A 23,982-nucleotide genomic window follows, 5' to 3' on the forward strand; every position below is an offset into this window, starting at 1 on the left:
GGGTTGCGGTGTTCTATTGACAGGGTGGAGGGCAAGGAGGGAGGGATCAGCTTTCCCCTACCTGCCGGCTCGGCGGTGCCCGCCGAGCGGAGCGGGGCGGAGGGAAGGGAAAGGAAGGGAAGGGAAGGGAAGGGAAGGGAAGTGCCGCCTACCCCGAGGGTGCCGGCGGCGGGGCCGGGCCGGGCTCTGCTCCTCCTCTCCTCTCCTCTCCTCGCCGTCCCGCAGACGCCAGGTGTAAGCGAAGGGAGCGGGAGCTGGGCCGGGAGGAGCGGGACGGCGCTGCCATCGGAGACCGCAAGTGAGCGACTGGGGGAGCCGGGAAGGGCGGTTCGCTGCCGGCCGGGAGCAGGAGCGGGTGAGGGCCCTTGGCGGGGCCGGAGGGGGGATGCAGCCAGGTTGATTTCAGGTTTAATTGTTGAGGTTTTAGTTGTTTTCGAATGATCATAGCAATAATCGTCATAATCCGAAAGTAAGTGCCCTGCGGGGAGCCTTCCCCGTCGCTCCCGCCGCGGCACCCGGCACTTCCTCAAATCCCGGGGGGAGCTGGGTTGGTGCCGCACAGCCCCTGAGAGGTGCCTAGAAATACTCTGGTTTCTCCCCTTTACCTTACAGTGGGTCTGTTCCTGCTCCAGTACAAGTAACATCCTGTATTTCCACATAGAGGCTCAACTTCGGGGCTGTAAGGGCTAACATTCGTGGGGAGCTCGCAATTGCTGCTTGTCTATAGCTGTGTTGGCTCAGATGCTCTGTAGAAAGCCTGACTAGAGCCAGCGGTAGCCTGCAGGTACGTTTCTGGCCTTTCTGCGCTCCCCATGCCAGGCCCTACAGCCACAACCCACGTGGAGGCAGGGAGTTGGGCTGTGTGCCTGGAGAGGATCCAGTCTTGACCTGAAGGTCTCCAAACATGGGAGTGTCTACGGCCTGTCCTGGCACCTTGGGTTTGTTTGGGTCTTCATCCACCCTACTTCGTTGTCCTTGTGCTTAGCTCACCCCTTTTTCCAGCCTAAGCGTTGTTTGTGGTGCGTACTCTGATAGATCTACTCGTGTTTGTGTTTTCTGATCATCAAACTGAAGCCTCCTGGTTTGAAGAGGAAGCAGGGAAGGAGCAGCTTTAGGGAATGACAGAGTGCCAGGATTACCTGCACTTGAGGCCATGGTTTCCCAAGCCAACGTGAATGAGAGAAGGAGTTTCACCCACCCCTTGGGCTGCTCATTTTCACCCATGTCAGCACAAGCATTTGTACACGGCATTAGCCTGGGAAGCTGAACCTAATTTAAGATGGGAAAAAAAACAAATCCAGAGCAGGCACAAGAGGGCAGATGCAGCACTTCTTTCCTGTAACAATACTGGCTTATAGTGGAGAAAGTGTAGGCAAAGGTATATATAGTTCCTCTGCCAGATTTCATTCCTGTGCTCCTGCAGTGAAATCACACAGTTCTCATGCTTAGGCCAGCTGTAGATTTATTCATTTAAAGCTGTTACTGATGTTTATGAGCATTTTCACCTTTCTGAAGTCAGGGGGTTTGTTTTGCTGTGAATACAGTGCAGTGATGACTGTTCTCTTGTCTCACCTTGTACTGTTCTATGCTGAAAGCCTCATCAGCCTGGGAGCCCATCTCAGGAGATGTGTACTGGACATGGTGCCTTTGGGAGGGGGACAGCCCTTTCCTCTGCCTCTAATGCAGACCTGTGCTACCAAATCCATGTGGCACACATGCAGCAGCACAAGTTCAAAATCCCAGCTTTATCCCAGAGCCATAGTGTTTTCCAATATCCAACTCAATGTCTATATTTACCAAGGCAAAACAAACTTACATCCCGGAGAAGTATCAGCCCTTGTTGGTTTAGTAACTGGTGTAAAGGTGTAGGCTGGCACATCCAAGAACTTAACTAACAATATCATTTGTTCCTCGGTGTGAATTAGCCTTTTGGAGTCATATGGGTATGAAGTTGCTGGGTTTTAAGCTGGGGCTATCTATAAGTCATTGTGATTTTAGAATGTCAGGGCAGATTCCCAGCACTCTTCTACTGAAACTCCTCCTTAAGGTGATTTTCCCCTAAGAGGATGGTTTTGAGCTGGACAGATTATTCCATTTACATTGTCATTCATTTAGGGGGGTGTCAATCTAATCTTTAACAGATACACTTTCACTGCCTTTTGGAATCACTGTTCCTTATTAGTAGAATTTGTCATTGTCACCACATTTGTATTACCCTTTCATACCAATTTTTACACCAGTACCATTGACATTGGGCCCAAAGGAGCTCAAGGAACCAAGTCTACAACATTAGGATTCTGAGAACGAAATTAAACAGAGTTATATTAACAGAGTTAAATGAGTGTCCCTGAAACAGTCAGATGACTGATTCTGCCATGCAAATATTGCATGGTACATAACAAAATACCAAAAGTCTTCCTGTTGAAATTCTTAAACCATAAGATGTTAAGGAACGTGAATAACACCTGAATTCTGGGGAGGATTAAGCCCTAAGCTGGCTGTTTAGGTGCAAGAGCTTCCCTGCACCTCTAACCTCAGGATGAACATTGAACTGAGCTCTGCCCCGGGGCAGTATCTTGTGGCACTAAAACCCTCTTTTATTATCTAATAGGCAGCATAAAGCCTTGTTGTTAGAAATTGGGTAAGTAGATGAACTTACATTTTCACCCTGTTTCTAGGAGTGCTATATTTAACCTTTACCTTAATTTTATATTAGTGTAACCTAAACTAGTCTGATGTTATCCTGCAGTCAGCCCTAGAAAACATCATTCCTTCTCTCACTCCTCCCCTATGACAACTGTCCTTGATTTTTCTACTTCTGACCTGACTGTCAGGCTAAAGGTTATGTCTGTATAGGGCACCGTTAGTACAGTCTCTGTCTGTGACATGGCTTCTCAAGTATTGCTAAAAGGCTGCAGTAAGTGGAAGTCATCCACTTTATTCCCTAAGCTTCAGCTGCAAAGGGTTGGTTATGACAGGATGCTGAGTGTTAACCTGGTTAAATATCACAACTCCTTCCTGCAGCATCAGTCACCTTATACCTACAAGCTCATTCTTCAGGAATCAGCAGAATTCTGATGATGATAACCAAAGCTGCTACTCTGAGCATCTTCTCTAGCTTGGCTTGGCATGATTACTGTTTACTTGTCCTGGCAGGAGTATGGTGGGATCGCAGACCATTCACCCTGCTGAGACAGGATACATCCTATCTCTTTGTGCAAGCACTGAGCACAAACTGCAGTTACGTGTCTGGATATTGCTGGCAGAGAGCCACTAAAGTCATTTGTCTCCCCTCACATCTACCCAGATAGGTCAGACTAGAGGACCAAGCTGGCAGAGTTGCAAGTGTAAATGTCTATTTGCAGTGAGAATTACAGCTGTATGTGTACAAGTCAGTGAAATTCCTTTGTTCAATGGACAGATTGCCAAAACAGATCCCACCCTCAATGGAGGGTTTATGGTGTCCAGACTGGCAGATTAGCAGTGTGTAGTGAGGAAACCCAGGCAAACCAGGCTATCTCTGCCCAACTGCAGGCATTAGAGCCGGGGAGGGGGTGAAATCAGAATAAAACCAGTGAAAACAATCCCACGTGCCTGTCTTGCAAGAGTAACCACAAGAGCAGAGCCTAGTTAAGAGGTAAAAACACATGTGATGTTCCAGCTAAGGCCCCTGCAAAGTCTTGGCAGCATGGAAGTATTTAGAGACTATGGAGAAATGCATTTGTTTCAGAGTGGAGTTAAAATAACCTGTTTGTTTGTCTTGTGTTTGTAGAGCTTACATAGACCTTTCCAAAATGATTTCCTCAAGTGAATATGGGTCTCACTCCTGGGAGCTCTTGGTGACAGTTGATCATCAGCATGAAGAGGTACAAAAGGAATTTTTACTACGGGTCACAGGGGACCTTCATATTGGAGGAGTGATGCTGAAATTAGTAGAACAAATCAGTGAGTAAAGACCTGTTTAATTTACACAGTGTTATTAAAATAATACATGCAGCTTTCCCTCTGCATAGAGGCTCCTGGGTGTTTTGAAATGGCACTGCCTCGCTTCTTTGTAAGGGTGCACTGAGGATGGAGGTCTGTGTGGCCAGAACCCCTCCCCGTCTGTGACTGTCACAGTGCAAACAAAACTCTACCTTTGTTTTGTCTTGTTCCACAGATAACACTGGGCTAGACTCAATGTTCAGTTCCCTTTCCAGACAGACTTTACAGGTGGCTAGTTGGAGGGGCAGTAAAGTAGTTGATATTCTTTTTATCCACCTGTAGCCATCAAAAAGGATTAGTTGAAGAAGGCACTTCAGAAGTTACTGTTTCCTGTGCTATAGTGGCATTCTAGCCAAAATCTGAGCCATGTTATCCATCACATATATCCCTTGGGGAACAGCTATGAAGAGCAGATACCAGCTGAATCAAAGTTAGGAAATGAAAGGTGAAATACCCAGTGTATGGTCACAGCATGTCAGCACTACAGGCAATAAGAGCATCTAGGTTTCTTTAACTCAAAGCTGTCAAATGGAGCTGCCTTCCAAAATAATCCTGTGTGCTCTGAGGCTGCAGAGTGATACAGACAAGATAGTATCTGATTATTATGTCAGTGCCATATGTAGTAGGCAATAAGTCACGAACAAAGTCTTCTATCTGTTCTTGATTCAGCAAATCTTACTTTATCTTACTTTTCAAAGTACGAAATGCACATTTTTTACTGAAGCAAAACACAGACAAGTCCATATTAGTGAAACAAGCCAGCCATCTCTGGGCAGGCCTGTCCTCTCTGAGAAGGGTTTGTAGTCAGCCCTTGTCACTCAGGGGTCAGTCACACCAGCCTGCCCTCCTCCTGCACAGACTAATAGCAGATTTAACTGTACCACATCACACCATGGCCCATTCTACCTCACTTACAAGTTTCTGCTTCACTTACAAGTTTCCACATCCTGTGTGGTGGAGAAGGTCATTATTTATTAAAGAGTTTGTTAACTCTTTCCTCATTGTCACAAGGCTCACTCCCAAAATGAGACTTCTTGATTATTTCAAGAATGCTGCCACTGTATAGTGGGCTTAAGTGGGCTGCACTCAGGTGAACATCCTTGTGCAGCCAAAGGGAAGAGCTGAGTGTGACACCGTCACCAACATTTCAAGGGACTCATTGCTGGTGGAGATGAGCCATTCAGTGATGCTTCCCAGGAGACTCTGGAAGCACTTGTGCCCATCTGGGGGCACACAAGGTTTTGTGGGAGGATTTTCAGCTTGCACTATCAAGTTGTCAAGCAGGTATCTTTGTTGTTAGTGCATATCCCAGCACAATCCAAGCAGCATTGGACCGTGTATAGCGCCAGATTCAAGAGATGCACTTCCCTATGGATATCTGCAAGATTAAGGCAGCACCACAGTCAGCATCTACATTAACTCTTCAGGGAAAACAAAGTTAGTTGCCAGTGACTGCCACAAGCAGCAGCAAATGGGGTCCAGGTCTCAGGAACTGTAGCTGCTGCTTTAATGTAAATAAAATGAGTATTAAAATGATGTAAATAATTTCTCCTGATTGCAGAACACAGTTTCCAAGCCAAGGGGGTTTTTAGTACATTTGCTCCAGAGTTTATTAATAACCGGTTTGTATTTTCCTAGAAATAGCACAAGACTGGTCAGACTATGCCCTTTGGTGGGAGCAAAAAAAATGCTGGCTTCTCAAAACCCACTGGACACTGGATAAATGCGGGGTGCAGGCAGATGCTAAGCTCTTCTTTACTACTCAGCACAAAATGCTGCGGCTTCGCCTGCCAAACATGAAGACTGTGAGACTGAAAGTCAGCTTCTCCTCTATGGTGTTCAAAGCTGTCAGTGACATCTGCAAAATCCTCAGTAAGTAAAGCTAAATCCCCTCTGGCAACTAAGTTGAAGCATTTTATTAGGTGACGTTGTTTTGATGTGAAGTTCTTACTCATGAAACTGTTGAGCTCAAGGAGAAACTTGATTTGAGTTTACCCAAGATCAGGTGATGGATTTTTGGGGGGTGTAGTATCCAGTGCATGTCAATGGTTTGGAGACTTTGTGATAACTGGTGCAAACTGTGTCAGAAATGCATCCCATGAGCTACACAAGTATAATCAAAGTCCTCTTGATGGTTCTGTAGGGATCCTTGTCCCTTGAGCAGGATTCAATCCTGCTTATTCCATGCCATTGACTAAGAGCTTGAGTTTATCAATCTCCTACACCAGCTTTCACCACAGGCAGTTTTATTGGTGTCACTGATTTATCACCTATTTTCACTAACATTAATGATACTCAACTAGGCCTACTGGTTATGTGTATTCACTCCAGAAGAAGCATCTTCTAAATGTTCAAGGTTTTATATGCCCAAAGCTCTCCAGGTCAGGGCATACCTAACAACCCCTCACAAGCCCATGAATGTATTGCAGCACTGAGTCCTCAGGTCTCTGCTCCTTCTAATAATGGAGCACCTCAAGTGAGATTTTGGAGCATGCCAGACCTGTGTTACTGTGATCAATGGGAGTAAGTCGAGTCTGCAAGCAGGCTTCAGAATCCCTTAGTTTTAAGGTAAAATGGGGACTAAAATCTTTATCTGAATTTAGATCTTCAAAGTTCAGTGCATTAACACATTCATTTTCAGCTTCATATTGACCACACTGCAGCTTTCAGTTTCATCTTCTCGCAGTGAATTGTGAAAGGTACAGTGTGTCTTTATTGTATTTAACAGCACTGATAAAATGATGCCATAGTTGTTCAATGACATTTGGCCAAAATAAATATGTCTACCCACATTTTTCTTCCAACTGAATCGCTCCAGTAACCAAGCAGTGTTTCTCATGAGTGAATACTGTCAAAAATACCTTGGCTTACCCCAGGATAAGTGTTTTTCAGGAACAAAGTTCCAGGTTTGCAGCTGACAATACCTTTCTGAATCAATAGTGCATTAGGGGATAGTGTACAGCCAAGACAGAATCTTGTACGTGAAATATAGAGAATAAGAAAAGGCACAAACTTTAAACACAGCAGTTCCATTTCTGTTCTTGCTTATTCATAAGTCAGACATTGCATTGAGGCTGGATGCTCAAAAGTGACTGCAAAGCCATCAGGGAGAAAGAGTTTTCCCCTAGTGTTCTAAAATGCAGTGATGCTGCTGCAAAAGCAGGCTTAAATCCTGTCAAACTCATTCTCACAGCCCAGTCTTTTGCCTTCTTTCTGAATTACTGCCTTTTCCACAGCTACTGCTTTCAGCCTGCTAAAAATAGAATTCAGATTGCACCATGGAGCTTCCCCAAATGCCATCACCAGCCACGGGGTTTGGTGGGACGTGGTCTGCTAAGTTTCACATGTTTCATGTTGCTTCCCTTCCCACATTGCCATTGTAGACATTAGACGGTCAGAAGAGCTCTCCTTGTTGAAGCCATCAGAAGACACACTCAAAAAGAAAAAGAAAAAAGACAAGAACAACAAAGAACCGGTTACAGAAGATATCTTGAACCTGTGCAACTCGCCAGTGAGTTCTGGGTTATCAGGTAATGACACATCAATATGGTTTTGTTCTGACTGAAAGTCAAAAAGAGGAAGAAAGTCTTTGTTAGACAGTGAGAACCAGGGAGACCAGTTCAGTGTCTGATGGTAGTGAAAAAGACACAGCTGGCCTGAAATGCGTGGCTTCAAGAAGTTACTGAAAGCTCCATTATATCAGTATTTTTCTGTTGTCTGTACAAACATTTTCCCTTCCATTGATGTGAGAAAGGCCATAGCAGAAAACAAGTGATCGGCTGTGGCCTTGCTGCTGCTCTTTGAAAATGTGAGACCGCTCTTTAAAGTATTCAACAAGTTTGGCAACCTGCAAGGAGAAAGAGAAATAAGAGCTTCAAAGCGTTTCCTGCCTCCAACACAACTGAGAGAGCTCACAGAAGGAGCCTGAGGTCACCTGTGGAAGGAAGGACGTGGCCTACTGTAAAGAGCAGAGACAGGAGAGATTGTCTTGAAAGAAAAGGGTTAAGTGGTAACTACCTGTATCTGAAGGCAGTTTTCCCTGGAATAATACATTACTCTCCTAACTTGCAGGAAGCCCAGGTTTGTACAGTAAAACCATGACACCCATTTATGACCCCGTCAGTGGGACACCAGCTTCTTCTACCATTACTTGGTTCAGCGACAGTCCCTTGACTGAGCAGAACTGCAGCATCCTTGCCTTCAGTCACCCCAACTGCTCTCCAGAAACACTAGCAGAGATGTACCAGCCTCGGACCTTAGCTGACAAAGCCAAACTCAATGCAGGGTAAGCTGCCTGTCTTTGAGATCTGTGTTAGCTGGTTTAACAAGGGTAGCACTAATCCAGCTTCTTAAGTGTAAAGCAGAATGTGGAAACCACCCCCTGATATATGGCTATACTAATACTTAAAAACATGTTTTGATCATGGTTTTGTTTCAGAAATACTTAACTCTTTTTAACCTTTTTTCCTTATTTAACACTCTTGCTTGGGTAGTTTTGATTTAAAGTGATGAATGATGTAATGGTGCAGGCTCTGGACTAAGTTCTGTTGTTAGATGAAGGCAAATCCAGTTTAGCACTGTGGGCACTGCTGAAGGACATTCTGGATAGCAAACTTGAAAGGCTTTAAATGGACAGTGGATGTATACATGTGGATAAATTCAGTAAAGCTCTAATGCATTACAAATAGGTGACCCCACTGAATTATGCAGGAGTAAATATTGATTGCTAGATACCACAGAAGGATTCAGAGCATGAGGGGGTTTAATGGGGAGAGTTTGAGAGGTTTGTCCCTCTAGCATTAAAACGCAGGTTGTCAGGTTTGGATCTGTGGAGCACTAAGTAGTGACTTGGATATTTCCATTGGATTTCATGGGAGAACAGAAGTAGCTGGAATATAAACCATGAATACTGAACTGAAAAGAGGGAGTTCCAAATATATTACAGGCTTTTGCCCTGGATTAAATGAATCTCCCATATCTGGAGATCAAGAACAAAGAATCTCATTGGTGTGCATCACCCCACAACTAGTTACTGCTCAGCGTCTGGCATCTACTCCTGATGTTTTGAATAGTGATGGAGAAAAAAAATAGGAAGATTGTGGGTATTGTGTTTATACAATGAAAGCTGGAAATCCATATGAACGTTCCACCTCTTTGAGTTACCTGGATTTTCCCCAGGCTTGCAGGAATTGGAGCTGTTCGTTCCCACTTTGGTTTCCCAGTTACACTGGAGTTCTGCAGGTGTGACAGCTTTTCCTGTCCAGCTCACTCTGTGCGTTGTTCTCTTCCACAGCTGGTTAGATTCATCCCGGTCGCTTATGGAACAAGGCATTCTGGAGGATGATCAACTTCTCTTACGCTTTAAATACTACACTTTCTTTGATTTGAATCCAAAAGTAAGAGCTTTGTTTTATTGCTGTTCATTGTTTACCTGCTTTCATGTCAAGGAACTGTAGCACAAAGATAACCAAATCTTAGCTAGGATTTGTTACAGCCCCCTCAGAGATCAAATCCAACTTTTTCCCCTCAGCTAAGGCTGCACTTTTCCCCTTTGGACACTGAATCACTGTTCCTCACCTGAAATTAGATCTGAAGAGTAAAGATGAGATCTGAAGAGCATCAGAAACAATATCCAGATTTCCAGAGGGGCTGGTTTACTTCCTGTCCTCTTTTAACAGGGTAAATCTAAACAAGCAGTATCCTAAATGATCTAAAGGTATAATATAGCCCTGTTTTTTGAGAATGGACTTAAAAATGAATTTATGTCCCACTGCTCTTCACTGAGTCAGTCAGCTCCTCTGGGCTGAAGCCCTCAGAAGCACTCAGGCACTTCAGTTTACTTCAGTGTGACTGAATGATTAAACACCTTTGGAGAGTTCAGCAAAAGTGTTGAAGTTCCATTTGAAACCAAACACTTAGTGTTCACAAATCCCTTTATGTTCTTATCATTTGAAAGATGCTTCTTGTTTGCCCCTGTTTCCACTAACAGACGGTGGTTGTGTTAAGCCAGGGAGTTAGCAGTTAGTGAAATTAATGGATGATCATTTACCAGCATGATTCAACAAGATTTCAAATGTGATTTTTGGAGGATTTGGCCTTCACGTTGTTATTTTCTATAAATTCTGTAAAACTCTTTCATCTGAAGCATCTCAGATGAACAGAAGGGCACTTTCTAGTTCAGGTGGCATGTTTTGGAGTGAAAAGCCATCCCACCTGAAATACAAGTATGTCTCTTGAGCAGCCCAAACATTTCCCTTCTTTGCCCCAGCCAGCCATGGAGCCATAGGATGAAATAACCCAAAACAGCCTCAGGCCAATTAATAGCTCACCACTAGTGGGAGAGGTCATGCTCCAAGGTTTATCCTCCCATCACCAGCTCTGGGGCTTGAGTATTTCTGTGAGTCACTTCAGGTTATTCACCAAGTAGATAATAAGACGCAAACACATCCAAGAACTGCACAGTGAACTGAAGCAGTTCACAGCAGGAGCTGACAAATGTCAAACCAGTGCAAGGATAGAGCCAGAACTGAAAAAGCCAAGAGCAGAAGAGGGGAAGGGAGGAATAAGGGTCTCTTTCTTTGGCAGTAGGAAGCTGCAGAACGTCACATTCAGCCGTGTCACGTTATTTTCACTCTCATTGTGTGGTTTCACGTTGCAGTTAAGCCAGCCCAGGGCTTCCCACCACAAAAGGGGATGTCTGCCCCTCCCCTTCCGCTTCAGCCAGGGACTCCTGATGAACTTTCTGTTGGATCAGCAAGTCCCTGTCACCCCACACACAATCACACAAGGGAAGGATGGGAACATACAGCAGGGCAGAGGTGGGGGAAGGAAGGAAACAACCTTTATGGCTTCAACCTAGTGTTAGATCAGCTGCAGCTGATCATGAATCTACGTCTTGATGGTCATTAATGATCAGTGTTGTTCTTTTTTGCTGCAGTACGATGCAGTGAGAATAAACCAGATCTATGAACAAGCCCGCTGGGCCATCCTGTTAGAAGAGATTGATTGCACAGAGGAAGAAATGCTCATCTTTGCTGCACTACAGGTATGTACTTGATCCAAGTTGCAAAACCTGTTTCCTCAAGAGGCAGGCACAAGCTAGGACAAGACTAGGACAGAGCCCAGGCCAACAGCTCTGCTTGGACTGGGGGTCTGCTGATAGGGTGAGAAACAAGCAGCATCATCCATCAACTAAAGTAACTGAATTCAGTAGCAGCACACCATTATTCAAACTGTCACATACTATTATGGAACCATTTACTAACATTACCTAAAGCAAACCATAGCCAGGATGTAACTTTGATACCAGTCTATTCTGAAGGGGATTACTATGCTTCCTATCCCAGCTACCATCCTTTTCATGTATTCTTCCTGAAAGTTTCTTTAATACATAAATGCATAACTTCACAACAGACCAAAAAAAAACGGTAGGGTTGCTATGGAGTACATTGAAATTCAACCTGACCTAGCATAGCTTAGTCCCTGACCATCACCTGACTAGGTGATAGTCAGGTGATAAAGCACAAATGTGTATTAATAATATATTTCTTCCTTTTAAACGTAAACGGAGCTGTCAAAAAGTCCACAACCTGCCCCTGCAGGACACCACAGAACCTTGCTGCCAGGTTTCCACCTGGTATGCATGGCATGTGGAGCTGACCTGGATGCAATTGTTAGCACAGAGTGAGCCTCACAGATCAGGGATTATTATACAGTGAAGGAGTACAAACACTGGCAGTTAAAATAGGAAACTGTTATCAGTAATTGCACTGGAGATCACAGTGGGCAAACCTGTTTCCTTGTGAAGAAACCCATGTTCTGTAGTGCAGAACTTTACAGAGTTGTCCCGTAAGCCAAACGGCCTATTTTCATATGCTGTGACTGTGTGTTGTTATACTGACTGCTCGTTATTGATGTGTTATTTTAGTATCATGTAAGCAAGTTATCATTATCATCAGAAGCACAAGACTTCACCTGTGAATCAGAAGTAGATGAAGTAGAAGCTGCACTTTCTAACCTGGAAGTAACACTGGAAGGTGGAAACACAAATAACGTTTTGGTATGTCCTTTTTGACCCCAGAATTGCTTTCACTGTGTCAAATGCATTGACTCTGAGCATACCTGGTTCCTGATTTAGCTAAGAGACCATTACGAAGTGCACTGTACTAAAATTATTCCTAATTATTCCTGATAGGAGGACATCACAGACATCCCGAAACTTGCTGATAATCTCAGGCTAGTTAGGTGAGTTATTAAAACTAATAATAAAACATAAACCCCAACAAGCTTAACCATAGAAGAGATCTCTTGAGTCCTTCATTCTAATCTAACAGTAGAACCAGCTTGGTCTAACCAGCCTAATGCCATCCCCTTCCAAGTCTTTCTCTTACTGCTTCTGACACAGATTCTCAGCAATCTCTCTAGCTTTGGGGTGCTGGGGCAGCTGTACTTATGCTTATTAAAAGATCAGGCTCTTTGTATTTCCTAGTGCTTACCAAGCATCATCTCTAAACAAGAGTCCACAATTTTGGTTTCAACAACATTGACATTTTCATTGGTTTTGCCAATGAAAAACTACAAAAACCAGCTCTCCCAGAGAGGAATTTCTGCAGGTAACCCTGTTCTTTAATCCTGCTATAACATCTTGATTTATGGGTTATTTAAATGACTGCAGTGACCTTAAGTCTGTAATGCCTTTTATCACGCAACAGTCTTTGTGGAAGATAAATCTTTATCTTTGGAAAGATAAAGATTCCTGTTGCACAGATATTTAGCAGATTCCTTCTGTTGACAAATCATATTTGCAGTCAGTGAACTGAAAACTGCACCTGGCTATTTCTAACTGTTGTTAACAGTTGGGAATTGTTAATTATTAATTTCCAATTAGGAATTTTATCTGACATTCAAATGACTAAGGTGGCTTAAGATGAAAGGGAATTTGAGCCTTTTAAGTCCTGTCAGTTGCTCACCTCTGACAATGGACGGTTTATCCTTCCCCAGCAGTAGAGCACTTTGCCTTTAAAAGCATTCAGCAGTTATTTTTCATCACAAAAGATTTCCTATCTACATGATAAATCACTCCCTAAACCTAAGGCATTGTAGAAACTAGATAAGGTGTAAAACACTTCTTTAAAGGAACAACATTTAGTTACTACAAGATTATTTGCTTAGTTGTGCACCCACATGCAAAGCTCTGCATGTCCTGCTGCTGACTCCATTCATACAGTGAACTTTTCCTCACATAATTCAGAGCATGCACCACATTAGCAAACTAGTGAAGGCTGTATTCGGGTGGGTGACAATGTTGTGGGGATTCTTTTCCAAAAACAACAAGAAAAAGCTTTCAAAAAAGGATTTTAGCAACTTTTGGGGGGATAGAAAAATAGTATTTTTTTTTAGGCTAAAAAAATGATATTCCCTTATTTGTGAAGAAGGTTGCTTTGCAAGAAAATTAAAAGCCAAAATATTTGGCAGCTTTGAAAATCCAAGTTATTTATTAATTTAAACATAGAATTTGCCATTTTCTGGAAAGGATCCTACAATAGGATTTATAGAAGGGCAGGAACACGTATAATAAATCACCGTGTCCCAGCTAATCCTATACACTTTGTGCCATCACCTTAGATTTAAAGGGAAGTACTAAACAGACGGTGGAATTACTTTGTTTTCTTTTTCTCTTCTTTTTAACTTCATTGTTGACCTCTGTAGCTGGCTGTGAGGTATTTCTCTACTAAACAGTGCTAATACCTCCGGTTTTCTCTCCTGAAATATGCTGAACCTGGGGTTCTATCCCACCTCACCCCCCACGTGGCTTTCTTAGTGTATTCTTAGTAGAAGTAATCATATTTATTAAATGAAATTATAATTTTATTTATAAATTATAAGTGTATCTCTTACTAAGGAGAGTTGGTGCTGGCACAGTGATTATGTCTGACCATTAGTATTTGGCCCTGATGATCTCAAAGGTCGTTTCCAACCTGGTTGATTCTGTGATTTATCAATTAATTCTCCATTCCAAAGTTGAGATTTTGAAATTCACTCTATGACAGAAATCAGTTTGCATTAGTAACGTATTGAAAAGAATTATTATATCTATTTATATACATGTGTGAGGAGCTGGAGTAACACTGCCCTAGTGGAAGGACAAGGGATAATGGGTTAAAACTTAAATAGGGGAAGTTTAGATTGGATATAAGGAAGAAGTTCTTTCCTGTGAGGGTGGTGAGGCACTGGAATGGGTTGCCCAGGGAGGTTGTGAATGCTCCATCCCTGGCAGTGTTCAAGGCCAGGTTGGACAGAGCCTTGGGTGACATGGTTTAGTGTGAGGTGTCCCTGCCCATAGCAGGGGGGGTGGAACTGGATGATCTTAAGGTCCTTTCCAACCCTAACTATTCTATGATTCTAAGATGGTTTGAACTATTGCCTTTTCTTGGAGTGCTACAGAACCTTTATAAACTTAGTGAAGGAACAGAATTTTGCTATGTTAGATACTATTCACATAAAGCCAAAAACATGGTCTCTGCTCCCTTATATTTTAATGACTATAAATTAATTTTATGGTTGCAAACCTTCTAGATAAGGAGCTATGGAAAACTGAAGCTAGTTCTAGCGTATGTGAACAAAACTGTGTGTCAGAGTAGCATTACTGAGTTCATGTGAAAATGAGTCTGTTAGAAGGGAATGGATTTGATTAGGAGTGGAAGGGGGAGGAAAGTAAGAAAAAATACACAGAAGATAAAGGGGAGGAGGAAGGAGAGAAATGCTAGATGGGATTCCACTAGAATGTGGGGTAAAACCCCATCTCTACCTGGAATGACTTGGATACAGTGTTGGCTCCATCCTATGCCACCCCTCTCATTGATGCAAGTGTGTATAACCCAACTGAAGCCATATCTGTGACTGCAAAGCAATTGGAAATCCACAGGAATATCTGTAACTGACTTAGCAATTTGCTCATTTTGTGATTTCCTTTTCAATTTCAGGCCCAGGAAGCTGTCACTCAAAGCTATCAAGCCATATTGGTTTGTCTTTAAAGACACTTCCATATCTTATTTTAAAAACAAGGAATACGCACAGGGAGAACCCATTGAGAAACTAAACCTAAAAGGTAAGAATTGTCTTTTCTTTTCTTTCCTTTTTCTACTGCATCTGTGAACTGAATAAATCAAGAAAGCCCTGCAGGACTCAATGCAAGCACAGTGGCATTTAGTCTGAGACCTTTTTCAGTTACAGAGACTCCTAAGCAGGCAGATTGTATCTGCACAAGAGGTCTGAACAAGAAAGGGTCAGTACCTTAGCCCAGACCCAGAGTATCTGGACCTGGCTTGTGAAAGGCTGGGTTCACTTAAAGATGAGTCAGGCAGAGAATGTGATCTGTGTGACACTTCTGTTTGCAAGTGTTTTTACTACTTCTATTTCCAAGTATTTTTACTATCTGTTTTACTAGTATGGTAGTACTCGCCTCTGTTCCTTGGCAAATGCACACTGGTAGTGGAAGATTACAGATGATGCAGTGGACAAGCATGCCATAGGTTGCACCTACATACTGCTGTGCAGGGACAGATCCAAAGCCTTCTCTGGGCCTTGTTTCTTTCATGTGTGGGGATTTCCATAGCTACAACCAGCTTTAGGTACTGCTGAAGGAGAAACCCAAGGTGTCCACAGCAAACACCAGCACCATACATAGCCTACATCTACTCCTGCAGGGACATCATTTGTTCAGCATCAGGGAATCAGTGATGCTCAGGATTCATCCTAGAAGAAACCTTTGAAATACAAAGAAGGTTGATCCTTGTGAACAAATGGCTCTGCATACCAATCTGCATGTCCTCAGTAGGTCAGAGAATGCATGGTGAAACTAGCCAGGGTGGCTGGAACCTCACCAAGCAGCCCACAATCTTGGTGTCCCTTGACATAAAGGGGAACTATAGGCATCCTCAACTCCAGCTGAATACAGAGGGCCTGTAATAGCACCATGAAATACTGGGACCTCAGAGCTCTCTAGGAGCACTGAACTGGCCAGCTCTGTTGTAGATATCACCTACATCCCACTGTCAGTACTAAGTGGCTTTTGAAAATATAGTCCAGGCTTCCAAGTCCACTCAGTTCCTCTCCATTTTAAGTGTTGAGCTTTTCCTAACATCAGGCTGATGTTTTGGGAGCACTTGTATCCTTTCTCTTTGAGCTCAGACCATCTATCACCCTGGTGAGCCAGACCAGGCAGTGAACTAGAACAGAAACCCCTCCTCAGGCCTAATGTTCAAAAGACTTGGCCCTTGGTCTCAAAGGAAAACAACCATTAAGTGCTCTTAGTATTCTTTAGTATTAATCAGTATTTAAAGTTAGCGATGTAGTAATTAAACAAACTCATTTCTTTCTGATTCTCTGGCATCCAGGATGTGAAGTTGTACCAGATGTAAATGTTGCAGCGAAGAAGTTTGGAATCAAATTGCTAATTCCTGTTGCTGATGGCATGAATGAAGTGTATTTAAGATGCGATAACGTGAGTAATAAGGGAAAGTTGGTATTCCAGGTTTATTGGCAGATTGTCTGGAAGAGCCATCACCCTGTTCTAGAGAAATAAGGATGCTGCAGAGTCTATTATCTAATGGTTAATAAAACTTAAGAATGATGTGGTGGTCCAACACATACTTACAGGTTGAAGGGACAAAGGGACAATGTTTCTGGGTTTATCATCAGTTTCCAAGTAAAGCTGCTGGAAAGAAAAAGAGAAGAAACTATCAAAAAAGTTAAAAAGAGGTTACAGTATTTTGTTCCAGTGTTTTCAGAGGACTGAGGTTTGGGGTTCTCTTTTTTCCTAATGAAAACTCTCCCCATTCAGATGAGGGTAGTGTGAGAAGGATCCTGTGTTAATTTTCAATCTCCCTTTATTTGCATTGAAATGTGCCAATCCAAATGGTGTAAAAATGTTCCTCAGGTAGAATACACTCATGCAATAAAATTCCCAAGAGAATCTATTCCAAAGTACTGGATTTCTTCGCAAATGTAAATACTAACTATTCTGCATAGGCTGTCCCATAGGTGGAACTGGCCCCATCAGAGGAACAACAGTGCCGTGGTAACTAGACATCCACACAATGGAATTAACTCCAGAGTGGTTTTATGAAGATACATGATCAGAAGCCATCTTCATAAATGGCCTGTCCAAAACCAGTTGTCTTTGTTGCAGGAGAACCAATATGCTCGGTGGATGGCTGCCTGTGTTTTAGCCTCAAAAGGCAAGACAATGGCTGATAGCTCTTATCATCCTGAGGTCCACAAGATCCTTTCGTTTCTAAAGATGAAGAACTGGACCATGTCTCCCCAGGCTGCATCTGATCCAGAAAACACAGATATGAAACCAGAATGCTTCGTGTCACTGCGTTATACCAAAAAATACAAGTCCAAGCAGGTACCCTGAGAATGGCTTTATGGCTGGGTATGGATGGTATGGTGGTGGTGAGGCTGGATGGGAGCAGCATTTAGAAACCATACAGTAGAATCATCCCACAACACTCATTTGTCCCTTTGCAAGAGGCTTTTTCTTTACACTGAGCACATGTTCAGGTGTCTCAATACTTCTTCCAGGTACTCTTCCTCCATCCATATCGCCTCCTACATTGCTCACCGTGTTCTCCTGACAACACTGTCCCTGAAAGTCTCTTCAGAGTAAGAAAGGAAGGGTTTTAAGGACAGGAAGTTGTTATCTGCATCTTAAATAACAGTGTCTTCCTGTCTCTCCTTCCTCTCTGCCTAATTCATAGAATCTTAGACTGGTTTGGGTTGGAAGGGACCTTAAAGCTCAGCCAGTTCCAACCCCCTGCCATGGGCAGGGACACCTTCCACTAGAGCAGCTTGCTCCAAGCCCCTGTGTTCAACCTGACCTTGAACACTGCCAGGGATGGGGCAACCACAGCTTCTCTGGGCACCCTGTGCCAGCGCCTCAGCACCCTCACAGTAAGAGATTCCTTCATAATATCTAATCTAAATCACCCCTGTTTAAGTTTAAAGCCATTCCCTTTTGTCCTGTCACTGCATGCCCTTGTAAAAAGTCCCTCTCCAGATTTCTTGTCGGTCCCCTTCAGGTATTGAAAGACCACTATAAGGTACAATTCCTTGTCTACTGCTTTTGCCGCAAAAGTTCAGCCTACCTGTCCTGCCTGAGGAGACAGTCTCCAGAGCAGTATTCTGGCGCTAGACCCAGTGCAGCACAAACCTGGACCTGAGATCTTCCTGCACTGAGTTGCCCTTGAGGGTCATGATCTGTCCCCAAGCGCTCTCTGTGGTAACCTGGACAGTGACAACCAAGTGTCTGAATGTGGCATCACAGCTAACGATGTTTGGTGTAGTGACAGCAAAGGTATTTTTGTTCTCCAGTCACCTGAAACCTTTCTCTCTTCCTGTGTTTCCCAGTTGGTTGCTCGTATTCTGGAAGCTCACCAAAATGTATCCCAGATGCCCTTAGTGGAGGCCAAGCTGCGTTTTATCCAGGCATGGCAGTCTCTCCCTGAGTTTGGCTTATCCTACTACATTGTAAGGTAATCCCATCGCTACAGTGATGTCGAGCTGCCATAACCTGTACATGTCCATACTGCTGGTTTTTCTACAGCAATAGCACTCAGTGGCTCCATTCCTGGAGTGAGACTCTCCACTATGTCTGTATACATAAGGAACGTATCGCAAGGATTAAATCCTTATTGACATAAACTCCCTAAACTGTAAAAAATGCATGTCTTGTTGGTGTTCTCAGGCTTGCAATAGATTTGTTTGCCCTTATTCTTGTTCGCTGGAGTATGAGAAAGTGCCAATTTCTTTGGCATTTCATTAAGGAAATGGCAAATGATCCCTTTTTTAGGTTAACCTGGAAGAGCATTCAGCACAAGGAATGTTCTGATGTGTTCATAGCAGTTTCCCTGGACACTTACCTTGAATACGGCAGGGTTCTGACCTGCAGTCTTGACAAAACACCAAAAAACATGCAGAGAACTGACACAGCCACATAAGCACATGAAGGCACCTTAATTTGTTCTTAACACCTCTTCCAGGGCTAGTTAGGAATCATTAAACCAGCTGGGAAACATTGTCTGGCACAGAGGCCAGCTGGCATAGAACATCCTATATCCATACTATAGAACTCTCTGACTTCCCGAAACCCCCGAACTACTAGATCATGCTGGTCCTTAGATGTTCCAGCTCCTGCACTGTACCTGGGAGTCATTTCATAGAATCACAGAATAGTCAGGGTTGGAAAGGATCTTAAGATCATCCAGTTCCAACCCCCCTTCCATGGGCAGGGACACCTCACACTAAACCATGTCACACCCAAAATTGGAGAGAGTGCTGCTTGGCTGCAGCCAGAATTCTGCTGGGACTCTTCTAGCAATAGAACAGAACATGGGTTCAGTACCCCGGAATGTTCCCTGTCACTAATGTACTAACATAGATACAGAGGGTTTGCCCCATCTATCACCAGTTCCATTAACAAACCCAACACCTGAACTGCGTTTTGTAGCATAAGCAAAACACAGAATCCCAGACTGGTTTAGGTTGGAAGGGACCTTAAAGCTCATCCATTTCCAACCCCCTGCCACGGGCAGGGACACCCTCCACTAGACCAGGTTGCTCCAAGCCCCGTCCAAGCTGGTCTTGAACACGACCACATCTTGTGGTGTATTTCTACAAACTGATGGGCTGAGTGGGGTTGTTAAGCAAGGCACAAACAGGGGTTTAAATCACATTCTTTCCCTAAGGAGCAGTTTTCTGTAAAGAGAGAAGGGTCAGAAGGAAACAGGATCAGAAACATTGCAGATATTAACAGCAGACAGGTGAAATTCCTTCCAGCTTCCAGCACAAAGGCAGGGGAAGGAAGTTTCTTTACCAGGGTAGTTTTTTCCTAGCTAGTCAAAACTTTCTGTCCCCCAGAAGTTCTGATACTTTTGTATGGATTTTTCATCCGTAATCAGAACAAACTTGAAATGTTAAAACATCTCAATGTCTCTATAATGTGATTTGTACTCAGAAACACGCACGTATTTCTCACAGTTGGTTCAATAAATTAATGGTGATAGGAAATATTAAATCTATTTTATATGCTTCCATAATTTAGGTGACTATAACTACAAGAACATGTTTCAACATCAGTGAAGTGAAGCAGGGAAAATTAGCGGTGACATTTTGGCAGAACAGTTATTTTTTTGTAGCAGCAAACAGTGAATTGGAAGGCTTTAGCCAGATTTATCTGCCTCATTGTTTTCCATCTTATGCTATAGTTCACCAACTGATCACTTTGCCTTATAACAAATACTGGTCTAAAGAAGGGTCCCGGCTCTCCTCAGGCTGCTGTGACTCTTCCCACATTTATTGCACTTTCAGAGGATGCAAGTGAAATGTTTCTCTGGACAGAAATCATCACAAACCAGATGTGCTCAAAGGCTTTTTTGTGTTTTAGGTTTAAAGGAAGCAAAAAGGATGATGTGCTTGGGGTGTCCTATAACAGGCTGATACGAATAGATATAGCCACGGGAGATCCTATCACAACATGGAGGTTCTCCAACATGAAGCAGTGGAATGTGAACTGGGAAATACGCCAGGTAAAGCTGGAACAGCTCCCTGCAGTCAGTCAGTGCATTTCAGACACTGGGGGATGCTTTCAGAAGGTGTTTCTAAACCTCAGAGTGAAAAGATGTTGAACATGTTGTGACATGTTATTAAATAAGCTGTCTAAAATGTTTTCTTAATGGAGTCTGCAGTCAAAAATCAGAAGCTAAAAGAGCTCCAGTTTAAAAGGTTCCTACCAAGCTGCTTCTTTATAAGTTGCCCTTAGGTTTTGATGGGATGAAATACAGACTCAAAGGTAAATTCAAACCCATTATGTTTACTGCTCTGTCAGTAAAATCTCATTGTATCTCTTTGTATAGCCCAGCTCATGCATCATCCTCTAAATTGTGGTGATTCTGTGTCTATTACTTACTGAGGGTACAGGAACCCAGTTTGTCTTTCAAATCCCAAACTGAGATTGCAGGGCTGCAGGGTGAGCTCCCCTGTGTCTGTGTGTGGTCCTGAGAAAGAAGCTCCGTTGTGTGACTGATGGAGAGTTTGGCTTTGAAAGCTTGAAGCTAGCCCTGTACATTGTAGATTTCTGAGGTGGAACTGACCTGATGTTGATTCAAGCAGCCTGGAAACTTAAGTTTTCCACATGCATCTGCAGGAGCCAGGAGAGATCAGACACAATCCCTATTGCTCTCCTGCAGTACTCCCTGTGCCAGAGCCTGTAATTCAGGGTAAAGCTGCTGGGTTTGCTTTAAATCCCTCTCAAACCAGGCAAGGCAGAATCCATGGCTCAGTTTGCTGGATATTAGAATTGGCAGTAGCTGGAAATCAAAACCTGGACCCCAAAAGCAGATTTAAGGTCAGAACGTAATAATGGACAATATTAAACATTACTGGTTAGGTGTACAAGGAGTTGGGAGTGCCATTTCTGCTCTTCTCAAGTGTTTTATACACCATTAGAGAAAATCAAGTTAACAGCATAGTTTTGTTGCCTGCCTGAACAGCATAAAGATTTTGACCACAAGAGGGCCCTGCCACAGCACATTTAAGAAGCAAGCAGCCCAACACCCCCAGCACAACCATAAGTTTGGGGTTGCAGAGACACTTTCTGCTTTATCACAGGCTTTGCCACCCAACTGTGCTCTCACACTTGCTGGGTTTTCCCAGATGCAGCTTCTCCCTGTTCCTGATTTTGCCATCTGTGTTTCCCTTAGGTTGCAATCGAGTTTGATCAGAATGTATCTATCGCCTTCACGTGCCTGAGTGCAGACTGCAAGATTATCCATGAGTACATCGGGGGGTACATCTTCTTGTCAACCCGTTCCAAAGACCAGAATGAAACACTGGATGAAGATCTGTTCCATAAATTAACTGGAGGTCAGGAATGAGGTGAAGTACACTCTTCCTTCTGCCTGCTTCTCCCCACAGCTAAAGCAGAGGTGAACCAAAGATCTGATTGTTAACTGCTGGCTGATAAATATTGTACATGTCAAAATTCATCTTGTAATAGGACTGATCTGAAGCTAAAGTCACAGGATACAGTATGGCAACTCCATCATCAACACTAGAAGAATTAAGTCATATTTGTTTTCTTTTGTACAGCTTGAAGTTGTTTAATAAAGTGTCTTAGTTATGGGCATTTTTTAATCTATTTTTAATTGCAGCAATCTGTTTAAGCAACTAGAAAGGCAACTTGAGGATATTGTACAGCAAATCTCTGCTAGAGCCACGCAATTCTGTTAAAGTGACTGTTGTTTAAGGTCAGCATTTAACAGGTCTAAAACTGAATAAATGCATATTTTGGATACACTAGGTGTCTAACACTTGCACTGGGTACAGCAAACATTCCAACAGTGTTTCAAAGTCCTGCAGACTGAGCTTTCACAACCCAAGTAGTGGTTACACAATTGGTCAAAAATGTAGTACCCCTGTCTACCTTCATCCACTTAAGTAGTTCCTGGAAGCCAGAGGAGCTACCAGCCACCTAAACCAAAGCACTCATCCTGGCAACATTCAAAATGTTCATCTTTTGAGGAACTTTGTTCATCACCAAGTTGAGTAACCAGGTACCAAGTTTGCTTGCTAAAAGGGCCTCTGAGTGTAGACCTTCATTTTCTGTCCCTGTTACTCTGTTTCACTGTGACATCTAACTAAAATAACTTGTTCATGAGTTAGGAGCATGTAGAAATGGTCTTACTCCTATATCTAATGCAGGATGTAAAAAGGTTACTCAGTGATACTGTGCCTCAGGAACCAGGCCTGCAGGAGCCAGCTCTGTGTGCTGGAGGGGCCGCACACATGCACCGAGTTAGAATAAATCTGGTTCTGCCCTGCAGTGCACAGTGATCAGTAAAGCAAGGAGAGAATGAAGCTAAGAGGTTTTGGACAAACCAAAACTGGTTTCACGTATTTAAGTACAATGGACCGGTCATTATCACCATGAGTTGCTGCAGAAATCACTGCAGGATTCATACATGTCACTGGGAGTGGACAGCCCTGATTTTGCTGTCACATCAGGCACATCCCCAGTGCCTGTCAGCAGGCTGCAGTGAAATCACTCCCAATTTATGCCAGTTTAAACCAACCACAACTTCACATTTTGCAACACAAAGGGTGGATACAGTCAGCTTCCCAGCCCTCTCTACTTCCCTCTCCTCAGCACTTCTTTCCCAGGGGCTGAGGGACCATCCAGTTTTGCTTCAGTAGAGATTTACCCACTTCTCACTTGCTTGACACAGGCCAAGTATTTTCTTCACAGTGTGAAAACCAGCTATAACAGTCTGAGCCCAAACACTTGCAGTATTTAAAGCCTTCCCAAGGGTGCCATGGCAGAACTGAACACACATCTTAGTGCCAGCATTTCTTCCACAGCCTTATCCCAGGCTCAGCTCCTCTTTGATTTTGCAGCCAGGACCGTGAACATGCCCTGCATTACAGCCCTCATTTGGCAAGGACAGACTCTCATGAATGGTTGGGAAGCACAGCTCCATGCTTGCCACTCTCAGAGCAGAGCTTGTCACACAACTCTTGCATGGAAGGCCTGCAGTTGCCACCTGCTGTCTACAGATCTGAACCATGCCTGCAGAGATACAGGAATGTTGGATGTAGTTATTAGCAGAGCACGCAGCTCACTTTACTGCTAAGCACCTACGTGAGCCTCCTCACGGTCCGAGTTGTCTGCACTGGGATTTCATAGAACTACCCAATATTTCCGTTTCTTTCCTGCCCCTCCCTCAGTCTCACTCCATGTGTCACTGCCTTTCAAGAACACACTGCTGCCAGCTCATCCAGCCTGGCTGTAAGCTTCACCCTGTGTCATTTTAGCTTTATGGGAACTATCCCTTGCTGCTGACCTCTCTCCATGTCTCTTCAGAGCACCAGGTATCGTTTCTTGGTGTCATATCTTGGAGTATTGTGTGCAGTTCTGCTGTCCTCAATATGGAGGACATG

At 43.5% G+C, this 23,982-nt stretch overlaps 1 protein-coding gene and 1 long non-coding RNA gene across 5 annotated transcripts in view; both read left to right on the forward strand.

Moving 5' to 3' along the window:
- LOC133218437 (uncharacterized) overlaps positions 1–22,333 on the forward strand; it is an 84,719-nt gene extending 62,386 nt beyond the window's left edge. The window contains exon 2 of the long non-coding RNA XR_009727156.1: positions 22,104–22,333. This is a non-coding gene — a long non-coding RNA (uncharacterized LOC133218437). The remainder of the gene's footprint in view (positions 1–22,103) is intronic.
- On the forward strand, positions 233–22,333 carry FERMT1 (FERM domain containing kindlin 1). 4 transcript variants are annotated; one of them, XM_061364844.1, is made up of 15 exons: positions 233–298; positions 3,773–3,945; positions 5,623–5,856; positions 7,368–7,514; positions 8,056–8,269; positions 9,278–9,380; positions 10,922–11,029; positions 11,912–12,043; positions 12,179–12,228; positions 14,967–15,091; positions 16,380–16,486; positions 17,174–17,395; positions 18,397–18,521; positions 20,432–20,573; positions 21,747–22,333. In XM_061364844.1, the coding sequence occupies exons 2-15, from the start codon at positions 3,795–3,797 to the stop codon at positions 21,918–21,920; spliced, it is 2,034 nt and encodes a 677-aa protein (XP_061220828.1). In that variant the 5' UTR covers positions 233–298; positions 3,773–3,794; the 3' UTR covers positions 21,921–22,333. The 4 variants fall into 4 exon arrangements, with proteins under 4 accessions (XP_061220828.1, XP_061220830.1, XP_061220829.1 ...); XM_061364845.1 differs by having other exon boundaries at positions 285–355; XM_061364843.1 differs by lacking the exon at positions 233–298 and adding an exon at positions 728–784.
- Positions 22,334–23,982: the final 1,649 nt, after the last annotated feature.

The sequence above is a fragment of the Neopsephotus bourkii genome, unplaced genomic scaffold, assembly GCF_033783945.1.
Source record: "Neopsephotus bourkii isolate Nb327-2 ecotype Australia unplaced genomic scaffold, CSIRO-AGI_Nbou_v1 NB_1250, whole genome shotgun sequence".
Taxonomy (NCBI): domain Eukaryota; kingdom Metazoa; phylum Chordata; class Aves; order Psittaciformes; family Psittacidae; genus Neopsephotus; species Neopsephotus bourkii.

Excerpts from the sequence above, each read along its gene's own strand:
- FERMT1 (XM_061364844.1), top strand. The coding sequence starts at position 3,795 with ATGATTTCCTCAAGTGAATATGGGTCTCACTCCTGGGAGCTCTTGGTG. Across the intron at positions 11,030-11,911 it reads TCATCTTTGCTGCACTACAG|TATCATGTAAGCAAGTTATC; the intron begins GTATGTACTTGA and ends GTGTTATTTTAG. Across the intron at positions 18,522-20,431 it reads TTATCCTACTACATTGTAAG|GTTTAAAGGAAGCAAAAAGG; the intron begins GTAATCCCATCG and ends TTTGTGTTTTAG.